The sequence below is a fragment of the Pogonomyrmex barbatus genome, unplaced genomic scaffold (genome assembly GCF_055798465.1).
Source record: "Pogonomyrmex barbatus isolate J1 unplaced genomic scaffold, ASM5579846v1 scaffold2, whole genome shotgun sequence".
Lineage (NCBI taxonomy): Eukaryota > Metazoa > Arthropoda > Insecta > Hymenoptera > Formicidae > Pogonomyrmex > Pogonomyrmex barbatus.
Genome location: NW_028297116.1, coordinates 14,216,264 through 14,232,222, shown reverse-complemented (window position 1 = coordinate 14,232,222; position 15,959 = coordinate 14,216,264). Strand labels below are relative to the sequence as shown.

Sequence of the window (15,959 nt, the reverse complement as noted above, 5' to 3'; positions counted from 1 at the left end):
CTTACATATGGTTTGTAGTAATATACACATGTACATTAACGTATGAAATAATTTTAATATATGTTAAATTATGTTTGAGGTCTGACAAAACCTGAATTTTCTGTATTATTCGAAACGTTTTATGTTAGAAGTAGGATGAAAAGCATTCTCAAATAGAAAGATATTCTGTTGCAACAAAAATTTATACGAAAGAATATAGCTAGAGTAGCTGAGCATCTTATACTATTATAATATTATATATTTTTAATATATAATATGTAAGAAATATAATATGTAACACACATGCTAATATATATAAATAACAATTATTGCAATCAAATTGCAAAATTCTTGTAAAATATTCTTGTTATGTTTTGTTTATCTTTTAAATTTCGAAATATCGTTTGCTCTTTATTCAATCAAGCAAACTTTTAATCAATGGATACAATTATATATTTTTTCCTAGAATAAAAATAAATTCATCATATCTCTAACATTTCACGTTGCAATGTACATGTATTAATATATAGATAGATCCATCATTATTTTATGATGGTATTTATCGATACGTAAAGATGAAGAAATAATAATAATTATAGCGATAATAATAATGATAATGACGATGATAATAGAAAGTGATAACAAGTAATGATGACAGTAATAATAATAAGTAATGATGATAATGATGATGATGATGATGATAATAATAATAGTAAAAGTTGCGCGCGCGTGGGTGTATGTGTGGACGCGCGCGCCAACATATCCTACAATACTTATGATTATATATGATAATATTTCTGGCTATAAAACAAATATCTTTGTTGTATACAGGAGTATGGCAAGAAAAAATCAAGAATTTAAAACAAATGGCACAAACATTAATACTAATATAAAGCGAAAAAAAAAACAATTTGATAATTACAGCAGATGTTTTTTGTCGGAAACAATCACAGTCAGTGAATATTTGCAATGGATAAATTAAAAACTATCTTAAACACACATAATTTAAAAAACTACATATACATGATGTATATATGTAGGTGTGCGTTCATACACACATACACTGTACAAATATATACGTATGTACTTAAAAAATATAGCGCATATATATATATATATATATGTATATAAAATCAGTATTCAACGAACGTAACGAATATAAGTAATACAACGAAAAATATGTATAAAAACAATGTAAAAAATCATATAAAAATTATAAAAGCTAATTAAGTTTCTATGACAAAAATGCTCAATATAAGTCACAAAAGGAAATAAGAATATACTTTAACCATCCGGGCAAATATATTGGATTTGCCATATGGTATCATACACATATAGATCTTGCAAGGCGCACACACACACACACACACACACACACGCGCGCGCACACACACACACACACACACACACAATTTGGAATTAAATCATATCATATATATATATATATATATATATATATATATATATATATATATATAAAATATAAAATGTTTCAATAAAACGAAGTATGATTTTAATTCCTTTCGAAATATTGCTAATCTTTTTTATAGGAAAAATAAAAATAAAAATTTCATAATTTACAATTTAATATAAATAATTTTTCTTAATATATACTAAAAAAAATCAAGCGATTCTAAAGTCTTTCGTCAAAGGGAAAACGTTTCCTAATCGGTGGGTCTATCAACTTGCAACTCTATATGATGTATATTACGAATAATATTATATATTCTCATTCCTTTTACATTATTTGCACTTATAGTATTGTTGAACAAAAAATAGTAAAATTAATTGATTGATAATTATCATAATTACTGCAAAAATCACGTAATTGTTAACACGATGATATAAAAAAAAGATTCTCTCTTGTTCACGCGCATGCGCGCACAAATTCTCTCTCTCTCTCTCTCTCTCTCATCGATTATCTTAATTTCTACATTACATCGACTTTTCATAAAAATATCTTCTTTTTCCTCATCGTACACGATGTATGGCAAGAATTTTTGACTTGTAGTCAAATTTCTACCCTAGAGTTTCCATGGAAAATTAGTATTCTTCCCATACACTTTTGTTTGTGCTATAAAGAGCATATAATATCTATTGTATAGTGACTATTCTTATATTATTATTTTGAAAAAAGCATTTTTCTTCCTAAAAGATACGCTTTAGCATTTCACCGGGTTGCTTCTACGTTACATTTATAAAATGTCCAATTACAATCAATAAAGTAAATTCTTTTCGAAACTGCTATGTGTTTGAATGAAATACATAATTTTTGTATACAAATATTTGTAATATGTAACTCGCATAAACTTGATGTTTGATAACCTTTTATCTTTGTATAATCGTACAGATTGACTATAAAGGACTAGATTCATGTTTTATAAGTTATGTTTCATAAAAAAGAATAAAAGGAATAATTCTGGTAAGAATGATCTTTATAAAATCTCATTTTTTTTTTTTTTTAAGAAAACAAAGCATTGTAAAAGGAGAATAATAGATCTAGTTGAGTTTCGAAGAATATTGATTATAATTGGACATTTGCATACTTGCACAAAATATTACTACATCTCTTGACGAATAACATTTCTGTGGTGAGGACGTTACTGGCAATATGAAAATTACAGAAGAAATATAACAAATAGTCAAGTCGAATAAGTCAAGACTTGAAAAAGGAATAGCATCACTCTTCCCCCATCTCCCTCTCCCTAATCCCTTTTTTCCCGCATTATATTGACAAGACGAGAGGAAGTTTTGAAGCATGTAATAGTGCAAATATTTTTATATAAAATTCACTCCATCCAAATCATGAATCAGTCTCAGAGCTAGTCGTCGTCGTCGTCGTCGTCGTCGTCGTCGTCGTCGTCGTCGTCGTCGTCGTCGTCGTCGTCGTCGTCGTCGTCGTCGTCGTCGTCGTCGTCGTCGTCGTCGTCGTCGTCGTCGTCGTCGTCGTCGTCGTCGTCGTCGTCGATGACAACATCGATGACAACGACGATAGTGACAATTAGCGTCTTGATGTTACCTCTTAACCGAGGTCTTCTCCTCGTCTCAGAAATCTTTAACGTGTCCTAGAAAGCTAAGCTCGTGCGACTGATAATGACCAGATGTAGCGAGTGGTGTAACGCTCGATTGATGCGCTACATTTACCGCTGCTAGATGATGATGATGTAGCGAATGATGCGACGTATGAGTATGAAGAATATTATTTGGATGGGGAACTTGAAAGTTCCCTGGTGGCGGGGCTCAGGACAGGAGGGGACCCGGATGCCCACCCGGAAGAACAGATGATGCCGAGACGGTTGTAGTTTGCATACTCGAAACGTTGTTCTGTTGTTGATTCTGTTGTGTGCCTATGAACAAAAATTATATTTACAATATGATTGACAAATCATATTGACGATACGAGAAAAAGAGTAAAGAAGAGATGTAAACGACAATATTGTGCGTCGATATTATGCATATATATTACACATCTTACCAGCGTTTTGACTTAATTCAGCCTTGACCCTTCTCGCGATATGACTTCTAGTGTGTTTCCGTAAATGATCTTTCCGATAAAATCCTTTGCCGCATTCGGTGCAAACGTGTCGTTTTTCCCCAGAATGTATTACAAAATGTAAAGTCAATTGTTCCTTTCTTTTAAAGGCTTTTAAGCAAACGGTGCAAACGTAAGGTCGCTCAGGATTGTGACTTTGTTTATGACGAGTAAGATGGTCCTTTCGTTTCAAGCCAGCACCACATATGTCGCAAACAAATCTCCGTTCTAAAGTATGTCCTAAAAGATGCTGCTCTAACAATTCTCGTTCTGGATACGCCATATGACATTCCGGACAACAATATAATGTCGAACCATCCAATGCTGTCGTTAAACGAATTTCACCAGGCTTCGGACGTGGTTTCTTTTCTTTCGGCGTCTTCTTCTTTTTCTTCTTTTTGTTATTCGGCGACATCATTATATTGGGTGTTGTCGTAGTTGCCACAGCCACCGAGGTCGTTTGCGCCATCTCCGACTCTTTTTTGATACTTTCAGCAGAATATTTAAGAAAATGATGTAAACTTAGCGGCAAAGTACTAGCTGGTAAGTGGCTAAGATAATCAGCTACAGTGGAACCGGGAGTCGCGAGTGATTGCCACGTAGCGGGCATAGTAGCTGGTGTTTGAGTATGAGCGTGCTGTTGATGATGTTGGTGCATCGCGGTATAATCCTGTTGACTGCCGTTCGTAGTAGTCTCTCCGTTGCGTTGCTGTTCCTCGGTTTTCTTCTCTTTGTTTTTGTCCTTGTCTTGAAGGAGATTGCAAACATCTTGTTGATTTATGGTTTCTGTGGATTGCTGCGACAGAATACACATTTAAAATCTCAAAGTTCCGTCACTCTTGTAGCATGACAAACAAATAATCAGTTGAATACGTGATATTGTTCATTCAGTGACGTTATTCTTTTTATTCTATTCTTTTCTGTTCTATGTCTAATGATTTCGATATAAAAATTTGCACAGCTTTATCTGACGAGAAAAAAGAATGATGAAGATGTTGTCATAGCTTATTTTTATAGAAAATGCCAAAAAATGGGAAATATCCTATATAGAGACGAGAATAGAGAGAGAGGGGGGAGAGGGGGGGGGGGGGGAGAGAGAGAGGGGGACAAGAGGGAAAAGCAGAAAATCAACGATCAGCGAACAAAGTATGTAAAATACAAAATTGTAGTTTGTTGGAAAAAAAGGAGACTATGTAAAGGATTTTACCTGATGATACGATCGTTTCTCTTGCATTCCAGGCGAGTTAGTTGGTCGTTGTTGAACTGACTGAGCTTGAGAATATGGCACATTTGGATAATGATGAACATTGCTGTTGGGATAGTTAGCTTTATTGTTCATCATCACTTGCGACTGAGCTGATTGTACGCCGTTATTCTCAGGACGGTATTTTCCCACAACCGGCACTCCGATTGGAGGCTGGTTGGGAAAATGATTGGCGTAACGCGCGCTCGCCCCGCTGGAACTGTCGGTCGCAAATTGATGAATACTTGGTATAGTACTAGGAAAGTGACCTCCGAACGGCGGGAAATTCATTGCAGATCGTAAGCAGAATTCGTATACCTAGGCAGGAAAAAACGAGTGGATAAGTGTTCTTCGCAAGTGGAATTTTCGAAGAATACGAAAAATGCGAGGTTACTTGATGCTTCAAGGTAACATGTTTCGCGAAGCGTGAGGAAGATAACGCGGATGGAACGCGATCGAGCGACGAATTTGTTGCAAGGGAGGAAGCGAGCTGAGATGCCGTCGCGGACTGATTGTGAGTTCCATTAGTTTCCATCGACGAATCGTTTTCGTATGCATCGCACCATTCTTTACGCGCGCCGATGCAACGGCATCTCGCCGGCGCAAGCCTCCCGGATCTCGTCTACGTCTACAGTTGCAGTGGCAGTAGCGGCAACGGTGACAACGATAATGACGGACGGCGGCGACGGCGGCGACGGCGGCGGCGATGGCAGTAGTAGTGGTAGCGATGGCGGTGGCGGTGATGGTGATGGTGGTGGTGGTGGTAGTGGTAGTGGTAGTAGTGGTGGTGGTGGTGGTGGTGGTGGTGGTGGTGGTGGTGGTGGTGGTGGTGGTGATGGTGGCGGTGGCGGTGATGGTGGCGATGACGGTGGTGGCGGTGGCGATGGCGATAGCGGTGGCGATGGCGATGGTGGTGGTGACGGTGGCTGTGGCTGTGGCTGTGGCTGTGGCTGTGGCGATGGCGACGGCGATGGCGATGACCGTGATGAACGACAGCGCAGACAATGTCTACTAATATCGAAGAATGCCCGATATTATATTTACTCACAACGATGTCTCTCTCTCCATGTTTTCTTGCCGCATCGGAGCTTCTTCTCGAAAGAGGGTCTCCGTGATGGGCAAATGCGAGTGTGAGGGCAGAGTTTTCTCACATGAGAGAATAGGCCAGAGAGAGAGAGAGAGAGAGAGAGAGAGAGAGAGAGAGAGAGAGAGAGAGAGAGAGACACACACACACACACACCACAGTCAGAGAGCGGGAGAGCGAAAGGGCGAGAAATAGCGAAAACGGGAGACAGAAAGAGAGCGCGGCGGTGGACACACGCCACGCCACCACACTGCATAAATCAGCGCGTCGCCGGTGACAGAGCTCGGCTCGCACTCGAAATTCGAGCTTAGTCGTCGCTTTGAATACTGACACTCGCTAGTTAGTATCAGGTGTCAGCCTGACGAAACGATTGCCAACCGGTGTTTCGCGGCCAAGGACGCGTGCCACGGCTCACCCTTTTTGTGCGCGCAAGGAACGCGATTTACCGGTCAGCACTTAAGAATATGTCGATGAAAAGAAAAAGATGCGATGCGATGCGATAAAAAAAAGCCGCTGATGAAAAATAGCTGTGAGGAAACAGGGTGCTGGCGCGCGCGAAAAGGAGCCAATTGTCAAAAGAAACGGGATCGGGATACAGAGTACACACGTAGGGAAGTAATTGCCACCCTTCCTCTCCGCTGCTCCGCTCTGCTCTATTCCGCTCCACTCCGCTCTGCTCCGCTCTGCTCCGCTCCGCTCCGCTCCGCTGCACTCCGCTGCGCTCCACGCCACTCCACTCTACTCCACTCCACTCCACTCCACTCCACTCCACTCCACTCCACTCCATTCCATCCTACCCCATTCCACCCTACCCCACTCCACTCTCCAACCGATACTTAGTCGATACGTAACGTAGAGCCGTCACCGCACTAAACTCGAGAGAAAATGGCCGTGCGTGTGGCTCGTAGTCTCGCGCGTACTACACGCGCAATCGAAATGTAATATATGGGTTTACTGCTTACCATTCGGTAACTTGCAACCCTCACTCGAACTCGCCTGGATGTATCTCTTTTCACGCAATTGGCTATTATCGGAAAAGGTCCCTCGTTGTACGGTGTATCATTGACACCTGTCTCTCAAGCCGGTGTCCCCATCCCACCCATCCGCCCTCTACTGTGCCAGCCTCTTAACTATTTTTTCTCTCTCCCGGGTCTCCCGATTCTCGATGCGATGCGACGCGCCGGATCGCGTCGCGTCGCGCCGCGCCACGCCGCACCGCACCGCACCGCACCGCACCGCACCGCACCGCACCGCACCGTACCGTACCGCACCGCACCGCACCGTCCCGCACATCCCGCCCACCCCGTACCGAGTCGAGCCGCCGCGCCGCGTCTCGTCTCCTAATCGTCATCATGGCGAAAATACCCGAATCGAGCAACGAGAACATCGGAATTCAACTCGAAACTCTTTCCACCGACTCCATGCCTTTTCACACATCCTCTCTCTTTCATCCAACCGATTCGATCTTTTCTTTTTTCGCATATCACAGTATAAGTAATTTTCGATGTTTTTATTCAGGCGCATTGAACTAAGATAACGGAATAATCTATGTGATTAAAGAGAAATGTATGACATAACATGAATTCCACTGCAGATGAGAATAGTTTTGTATTAAATGTATGTTTTATTTCAGTTTTCTCTCCTCCAATATTTATGTAAGTAACAATGAAAATGACTTATATTCTATTTATCCTAACTACGATAATGATATATATCTATATAATATTATGATAATAAAATAATAATATTTCTTGTACAGTTATACCCATTGCCTTTAATTGTGATACTTACAATAAGTTTTTTGATGTATACACACACCTTTATCAAAAAGTTTTTTCAGGTGAATCACGATTGATTCGATCGAATTCAAGATTCAAAGATTTCATTTTCCATTCTCCTTTTCTAATAGTTTTACATCTCATTTATTATACCACATCTCATACATGCTCAATTAAAACGAATTTTAAAGTACCTCGCACTTGATCGTAATAATCGGTGCTTCTTTCTGCGAACATTGGTATTAAATCAATCATGAATGAAAATATGAATCGGCAAACTTCCGCGGACTAATTATCGAGAAACATCGTATTGTAGAAACGTCGATCTCGGAGCAGCGTGCATCGTCACGCAAATGCGTTTCAGTTGATACTTGAAATTTTTTCCTCCAATACTTGAAAAAGTATTTAAACGTTTTGGTTTCTCCAAGAGTCTCCACGATCCTCTCACTATCTCATTATCTGAATAGTTTCAAGTTCTATCCACCATCGTCACTAACGATTTGCGTCTCTCCTTTATGAAAACATGTGCAATGATCTAGGTAAATTACAGACAAAATGTATAAGCATGCTTCCTGTCGATATATTCCTACAAAATACAAATTGGATTTGACAGTTTATCGGCAGATTCTCTTGTAACATCATGATTTTGTTGTATAAGAGAAATAAATAAGATTCACCTCGCGCATACGACACGTACGAATATTACATCTTCTCCCTCATCAGGGATGAAAAGTCGCGCTTGTATTTACAAACTCTGTGTTCCACGCCGTATTTTCTTGCATTAATTTCTTCGTTACGTATTTCATCCGTCGTAAAAGCGAATTATTACTAGCCCAAAACTCGATCGCCTTGTTATCTCGGGCGAATCCAGTTCGCGCTTTCAAAAATATATATTTTTGCTCTTGTGTGTATATCTATATATTTATATATATATTTATATAAACTTCATATTTTTTTATTTCTAACTTGCGTCATGGAACTGGATCAGCGACAAAGACATCTATTCGAGGCGTACGGCGGTTATCGCTTCCTTTTACGTACGCTACAACGTGTACGTAAAAGGGAAACTGGTATATATAATGAAAGCTTGTCGCTGTAGCTCGGTGCGCGCTTTACAGGATAATTATTATAAACACGTACGCGAGCTTATTGTGTCGTGATTAAAGGTGATTAAGCCGATGACGCGAGGATTCCAAATCCCAACCGGCTTTATGTCGATGGACAGGATGTACATTTTAAAGAAATGGAGCCATTTCAATCAAATGCTTTTGAAAGAGGTTGCGAAACAATCAACTAGCCAACGAAACTTCCGTTAATATAACACGAATTTGCCTATCGAATTGCAAAACTCAATCAGCAAGTACGCTATGTCGTGTACGACCTCTAGCGTGCTGATGATTGAAACGAAAGTACCGCCCAAGTTGATTTGGGGCGGTATGCTGTTGCTAATGCTGTTGCTGCTGCTGTTGCTGCTGCTGCTGTTGCTGCTGCGATTGCTGCTGCTGTTGCTGCGATTGCTGCTGCTGTTGCTGCTGCTGTTGCGATTGCTGTTGCTGTTGTTGATGATGAAGCATAGTCATAGCGCCAGTTTCAGCGGCTGTAGGCAAAACTACAGTAGACTGCTCGCTAACGGAGATTTGATGAATCTGCGCTTGAGATCCTTGTCCCACTTGTATCTGAATTTGCTGCAATTCGGGCACCGAAGATTGTTGTTGCATTTGTTCCACTTGTTGTTGTTGATCCGCCTGTTGTTGATTTTGCGTAGTATCACTCGTGTTTAATGGATCTTCTTTGGCACGCTTAGCAAGATGAGATCTCGCGTGCTTTCTAAGATGATCTTTCCGATAGAACGCTTTGCCGCATTCGGTGCAAACTTCGGTCTTTTGTCCAGAATGTATAACAAAATGAAGATTCAAATGCTCTTTTCGTTTAAAACCCTTCATGCAAACGGAGCAAATAAAAGGCCTGTCAGGATTATGACCCAATTTATGTCGCTCCAGATGTTCCTTTCGCTTAAGACCAGCGCCGCAAATGTCGCATATGAACCTCCTTTCTATTTTGTGTCCAATCAAATGCTGTTCCAAACTTTCTTTCTCTGGATATGCCATATTACATTGGGGGCAGCAAAATAGAGTCGTACCATCGAGAGCTGTAACTATGCTTACTTGGCCTGGTTTTGGTTTCTTCGGTTTTGGTGGCTTTTTCTTGTATTTCTTTTTTCGTTTCGGTTTAGTTCCTGGTTCCTGTTCTTCAACAACATCAGGAATAATCGCCGTTTCTCCTCCGGCGACCGTAATTACAGCTTGCTCCCCCGAAGCTGCGCTTCCGGAAGCGTCGAGACCATCCGCTCCGAGCGGACTGGATTCAATAGTAGCTTCCCTTTTTATAGTCTCCGCCGAAAACTTGAGAAAGTGTTGCAAACTAAGGGGCAAAGTACTAGTGGGCAGTCTAGAGAGATAATCCGCGACCGTGGATCCTGGAGCAGCGAGGCTCTGCCAACTGGCAGGCATAGAAGTAATAAACTCTTCCCCGCTCTGATTACCTTGACTCTTGACACTGCCTCGCTTGATAAGAGCCACTGGCGTCGTACCCTCCTTCACATCTTCCTTGGACTCTTCTATGCTCTCTCGTAGAATCAAGTCTTGAGGAATTTGGGCGACTACGGTTAGACCTTCAGGCGCCCCCGGAAGTTGCACCGTCTGTTGAATAGTCTGTTGAGACGTAGTAGTCACCGCAGTAGACGTACTTTGTGTCGTTTGATCAGATCTGTAATCGAGAATAGCGGATAATCAATTATTAAAGTCTTTTCTTTAATTTTGTCAAAAATATTGTTTTTTGCACTTTGCACACGTAATGCAAAGTGTTATGAAACACGACGTTAGATAAATGTTTAACGGTGAACTTACGTTTGCGTAGTCGCTACGGTGTTTTGCGGTTGCACTTGAATTTGAACACCATCTGCGCCCTGTTGACTATAAGCAACGGTGAGAACAGTAGCTGCTCCTTGCGGGAACTGGCTTAAAGATATCGGTGCCAAATGATACTTTGGCTGATCGCCGCTATTTCCGCTTTGAGATACACTAGGATTGACTACTTGTATCTGGACAGTTTGCTGTTGCTGCGTACCATCCTTACCCGGAACAGTGATGGGTAAAGTAATAATTTGTTGTTGATTGTTACCACTCTGAGCTACGGCAAAGCCATTAGGATCGACTGGCCTTAGATAATGAACTCCACCTTCACCACCAGATAAAACTCCGACTACTTGTCCTCCAGTGGTAAGATTCTGTGCGAATTTAGCTGTGGCGAATTGATGAACGGTGCCTGTCGGCAGCGAGCCAGTAAATCCAGGGAAAGGTGTGAAATTCATCTTTCACAAAGATTATGTCTGCAAATAAGAAGAAATGCATTTCTTGTTATGTAACTCGGTGGGTTATAATTCACTTATTTTTTAAATTTAACATTGTACATGTAATATTTCTAATGAAATAAAAGATTATATATAGATTGCTATTATATGCTTTCGAAATGAAAAATGAGATTTAACGTCAAGTTTAATCGCTTAAAAAAATGTACATTACATATATTATACATATATTAATATATTACATTACATATATTACATATATTACATATATTAATATTAATAAAAATATTAAGAATTTTAAAAATTGAATTTTGTTTTTTAATCAATGATATTATGCTTCTTTTAAAACACATTCGATATGTACACATGTACAAAATGTATAATAATGAAAATGATACGTTTAATTAGATCGTTTCCACGAGTTCAAACGCGAATGTATATAAGCTTTAATTTTAAAGAGACAAGGGTTATATACGATAGAAAAATATATTGTATTGTATTGTGTGTGTGTGTGTGTGCGTGTGTGTGTGTGTGTGTTCCTTCGAGTCAATTATTTGAGGAATCTCACGATGAAATGTATCGGAAATTTTATTCGTAGAATTCGGAACGATATCTTGTCTGTGTAACGTCCATGTAACGTTCAAATTGCTATCATCACGATTTGTCGATAATAATAAAATAATTTAATCGCGTGCAACAAAAACAAGATCGTCCCAATCTCGATCTCGATTACATTATATGACGTTCGGTCCCGGCGATCTTTCACCCAGACTTAACCGAAACTGATTCGCTCCCATTCTCTGTGTTCCACGTGTTCTTCGCGGAAGTGACAAAATCAAAATTCGACATCCGAGCGAGTTGCAGCGAGACGAATGACGTGCTCTCGACTCGGAGGCTTGGTGATATCGTTCCGTGTTCGTCATGAGGGTGGGGTGAGGCCTCCCCACCTCACCCCCTTCTCTCCCACCTAAAAGGGATTCGGGAGCAGGGAGGATAGTCGTCAAAGTGGCCCAGGATCCCACCCCACTCCATACAGAGGCGATGGTGCCCCTATGGGCGCTGTAAGGGGTAGGAGCACGATGAGGGTAGAGGGGAGGTACCATAGGTGGGAACCTACCGCGAAATAGAGCTCGAGACTCGGTTCCTCTTTCTCTCGCGCGTTCTCTACACCTCGACGTAGCACGTACCGCGCGAGAATGGAACGAGAAAGAAGAAGCGAACTGGCAAGGGTAGGGGAACGTCAAGAAAGAAGGGAGTCGAACCTCGGCACACCGCCATTCCCCGGGGAAGGGGAACGCGAAAACGTCAGGGGGCGAAGGTACCCGTGGCGGACGGCCAGACGCGGCGCGCGCCAGACGAATTGGAGCAATGATGACAATGATAACGATACCAACGGCAACGAGGATCCCCACCCCTGGAAATGTTTACAGGATCCGGGGTCGATGACGAAAAGAGAGGAAAAGGTTAAGATATCTATAGGCGTGGATGTATACGCCGTCCGCCTGTACGCGCGCGCGGGTCTTCTTCCGAGGGCAAAGGGTGCTCGCGTTCCGTCGTACGAGTTCGAAAGGAGGGAGAGAACGGGAGAGGCAGCGGGAGGAAAGGAGGAAGAGAGGGAAAGGAAGATTCCTTGGATAAATTTCGAGCTCTCGCGGGGACAGGCGCGAGCGTTACGCTTCACTCGCCGTCGGCGACAGTCGACACCACGCGACGTGTTTTTCGTCGTACGCGGAATGGCGTACGCGACTGATCGGATAGCTCCGTTGTCGCTCGTATCCACCGCTAGACGCTTTCGCAAGACGCGCATGTCGTAATGGCCGATTCTCCTAAGGTTAACCGAGGCTAAGTTTATCCTTGTTTCTCGCTCGTACGTTCTCTCCCCCCTCCCTCGCTCTTTTCTCTCCCTTCTCCCGCTTCTCCTTCCCTCACGCGTTAAAACGCATCTCTATATCTATCGAGCTCTCGAGCGAATCGCAAAAGACACGTACGAATGAATTTTTCGCGAAATTCGTCTCGGCGAGTCAGAGGCGCATCCGCGCGTCTCGATATCACTGCGCGAGGGACGCTGCACGCCAAGCGGATCGGCGTCCATTGCGCAACGTGTCCCGGTATCGTCGTTTTCTTTCCGCCTGCTCCCAACTCCTCGTGCCCCGTACGCTCTCACGATCTCCATCGGCGGGAGCTTAATTGCATTTTGGAGTTTTCAAGTGTAGGAACGACAGCGAGCTCGTTAAAGCTGCTGTAAAATTATGAAGGAGGGGAGGGGGGCACCGAGAGAACTATCCTATGAGAGGGCTATCCTCCTGATCGATTCGACGCCAGCGGCGTCGGTCAATCGCGCGAGGCGTAGCTCGTTTATACGCCGCCATATTGGAAAAAATGATCCACGTAAGAGCGCGTGAGAAAATAGTACTATTCTACCGCGCTCTTTTTATTGCTTCATTTCCCTCTTCGTGCTTCTCTCCCGCTCTATACACATCACGAAATCCCTTCTTCTTCGACGCGCGTCGAGAATATCCTCTGGACTCCTTCTTATTCGGCCCCCTGATCGTTGCCTTTACGCCAACCCGAGGCAAAGAATGGAAATAGGAAAAAGATCGACGAGACAGTACGCGCGGCAAAAGACGCATCAGCTGACGGGAGCAGGGCAGAGGCGAAACGACCGAGGTACACGGGCAGGGCTGTTGTTTACACCCCCACCTCGATGGGTTAGAGGCAGCGAGATGCCACGGAGGGGCCTCCGAGACCTCGACGAACACCCACCACCACGCAATTTCCAACCCCACCAGCCTCTCAACCACTGTCCGCACCTCCAACCACCCCACCAAAGCCAGCTCGAGCCAAGCCGTGAGCCACGACGAGGGCCCCGCGACGATTTTAGTGTCTTGGGGTGGGTGCTCTCTGTGGCCACCGTTTCGCGGTTTCTCGTGTATGGTCTCGTCGTTGAAGAGTCGAGCGCGACATGGCACCGACGGGGCGGTACCGCTGACCGAAACATCCGTTCGCATCGAGAGGACGATCGAGCCAGAGAAATAAAGATAGAGATACGGAAAGTGAAAGGGGGAGAGACAGAAAGGATAAGACATATGGTCATACACGCAAAAAAAAAAAATATATATATATATATATTATATATGTGTATGTGTATATGTAGATTTGTAATATACATACGCACACACGTCTAGTATAACTACGTACATCTAATGTAGACGGAAGATTGCAAGCGTGATCAAGGTACGAAGAAAATGGTAGTTTTCTCTACGACTTTGTTCTACTTACTCGTAAGTACGGGCAGGCAATTAGGCGGAAGAGCAAACGAACGAGTGTGAGCAAGCAGCCACAACTCTCCGAGTACACACTCGGCTCAACGTACCACTGTTACTGTCGCTGCCTTCGTTCTCCGTACCTCCGCTTAGTACGAGAATTGTCCGTCTGGCTGACTCGCGTGCGTCGTCGTTCCCAATCCTCAGCGCAGTGGCAACGACTTTCTCATTTTAACGTGAACACGCTGACCGACGTTGAGCTGCGATTGTCGCTGATGCACACGTCATACATATACGTAGAAACGTTGGGACGAACGCGCGCGCGTGTCTCTAACGGAAGCTCGAGGAGAGCTCGAGAGTGACTCCGCGATAAATTCGCGTTCGCACACTGCCACGCGCTCTCTCTCTCTCTCTCTCTCTCTCTCTCTCTCGCTTTCTCTCTTTTCTCTCTCTCTCTCTCTCTCTCTCTCTCTCTCTCTCGCTCTCTCTCGGGCGAGCACCAAGCTCTCGTTGAACGGAGACGCGCACACTTCGTTTCCGGGTTTGCAACAACCAACTGCGATCGAATATGACTCGGCTCTCCTCGGTCGGTAGGTAAGTGAGCGTGGATCTCGCTCAAGCCGGCCAACGGGAATAGATTCAAACTAACGGTACATAGCCGCCTGACTACGGTGGCCGTGCGCAAACTTCACGAGTGGCAAGTGACGAATATCCGAATACCGAGCGCCACTCGTCTGACGGAGTCGCGCTGGCGCGCACGATTTCTATATTTCTATATACACGATGCTTGGATTGGCGATGCGCTCCTCGTCACAACCATGTGTTCAAACACATTAGCGTCGCTAATAGATCCTCATTTTGCGATTGACCTCTCAACCGAGCGGATATTCACGCGGGAACGTATATATTCTCTGAAGCTGTTAAATATTTCAATGGCTGAAATATTAACTATGGCGGCGGTTACATGTAGAGTACGACTGCGTTCCGATATTCACTGCCAGTACTAAAAATATATAGTTCAGGTCACGTATATTATATAGATTTTCAGTACTGACAATGAATATCGGAACGCAGCCTATGTTTCGAGCACAGAATCCCTAGAAGCAAGGGACGCGCCTGCGCGTACTTGCCAATTAAATGTCCCCGCAAGCTGATGTTTCTTATTCATAAGTAACGCGTCGCGCTGCTAAATTTCCACGCCAAATTATTTCACGCACGACCTAAACACCTGCCTGTCATCATTCCGTCTTCTCTTTTGGCATTCTATTATGCCTATACGATTGTGAAACTATTCGACTCTCACACGCACCCAGTGGACACTAGAGGTTAAGTGGAAAACCGAAACATTAACCCTCCCTGTCATCTTTATCGATTCGAACGCGCGCACTTTTACGAAACACTCCTGAAGTATCAATTCTCTATGCTCTCACATATGCAAATATACTCTTTTAAAACTAAATTTTTTCATCTGTCTTTTATTTGTGCCCTTGTCTTATCCCGATTTTTTTGTATATGTTCCAAAATGTCGCGCGTATTGATAAACATTTCATGTGCGTACATGCCAACAAGGTATATTTCAATAATTACGTTCAGCGAAACAAGCGATTAGTGAGCGGACTTATTAATTTTTACTGCTAGACCTTCAGACGAATTACTTAGCCGTTACAAATTACCGTTCGCCGAACATAACATAAACCTAGCCTTTAATAAGAC

General features: G+C 42.9%; 2 protein-coding genes across 6 annotated transcripts; both read right to left on the bottom strand.

The window, feature by feature from the left end:
* Positions 1 to 1,682: 1,682 nt before the first annotated feature.
* LOC105428735 (uncharacterized) lies at positions 1,683 to 7,131 on the bottom strand. Of its 5 annotated transcripts, none has more exons than XM_089076900.1 (4): positions 6,446 to 7,131; positions 4,719 to 5,072; positions 3,455 to 4,307; positions 1,683 to 3,326 (listed from the first exon to the last, which is right to left on the bottom strand). In XM_089076900.1, exons 1-4 carry the CDS (start codon positions 6,623 to 6,625, stop codon positions 3,220 to 3,222), a joined length of 1,494 nt encoding a protein of 497 aa, XP_088933026.1. In that variant the 5' UTR covers positions 6,626 to 7,131; the 3' UTR covers positions 1,683 to 3,219. The 5 variants fall into 5 exon arrangements, with proteins under 5 accessions (XP_088933026.1, XP_088933028.1, XP_088933030.1 ...); XM_089076902.1 differs by having other exon boundaries at positions 6,801 to 7,127; XM_089076904.1 differs by having other exon boundaries at positions 6,465 to 6,602.
* Positions 7,132 to 7,442: 311 nt separating this feature from the next.
* On the bottom strand, positions 7,443 to 15,652 carry LOC148936688 (uncharacterized). The gene is made up of 3 exons (XM_089076893.1): positions 14,263 to 15,652; positions 10,523 to 11,004; positions 7,443 to 10,382 (listed from the first exon to the last, which is right to left on the bottom strand). The coding sequence occupies exons 2-3, from the start codon at positions 10,984 to 10,986 to the stop codon at positions 9,062 to 9,064; spliced, it is 1,785 nt and encodes a 594-aa protein (XP_088933019.1). The 5' UTR covers positions 10,987 to 11,004; positions 14,263 to 15,652; the 3' UTR covers positions 7,443 to 9,061.
* Positions 15,653 to 15,959: the final 307 nt, after the last annotated feature.

Bases quoted from the DNA above. Each gene is read 5' to 3' on its own strand.
- LOC105428735 (XM_089076900.1), bottom strand. From the start codon at position 6,625: ATGGAGTGGAGTGGAGTGGAGTGGAGTGGAGTGGAGTGGAGTGGAGTA. The intron at 4,308-4,718 runs GTAAAATCCTTT...ATTCTGTCGCAG, and splicing joins AGAAACGATCGTATCATCAG to CAATCCACAGAAACCATAAA. The intron at 3,327-3,454 runs GTAAGATGTGTA...TTTTGTTCATAG, and splicing joins TGAATTAAGTCAAAACGCTG to GCACACAACAGAATCAACAA.
- LOC148936688 (XM_089076893.1), bottom strand. From the start codon at position 10,986: ATGAATTTCACACCTTTCCCTGGATTTACTGGCTCGCTGCCGACAGGC. The intron at 10,383-10,522 runs GTAAGTTCACCG...TCTCGATTACAG, and splicing joins ACCGTAGCGACTACGCAAAC to ATCTGATCAAACGACACAAA.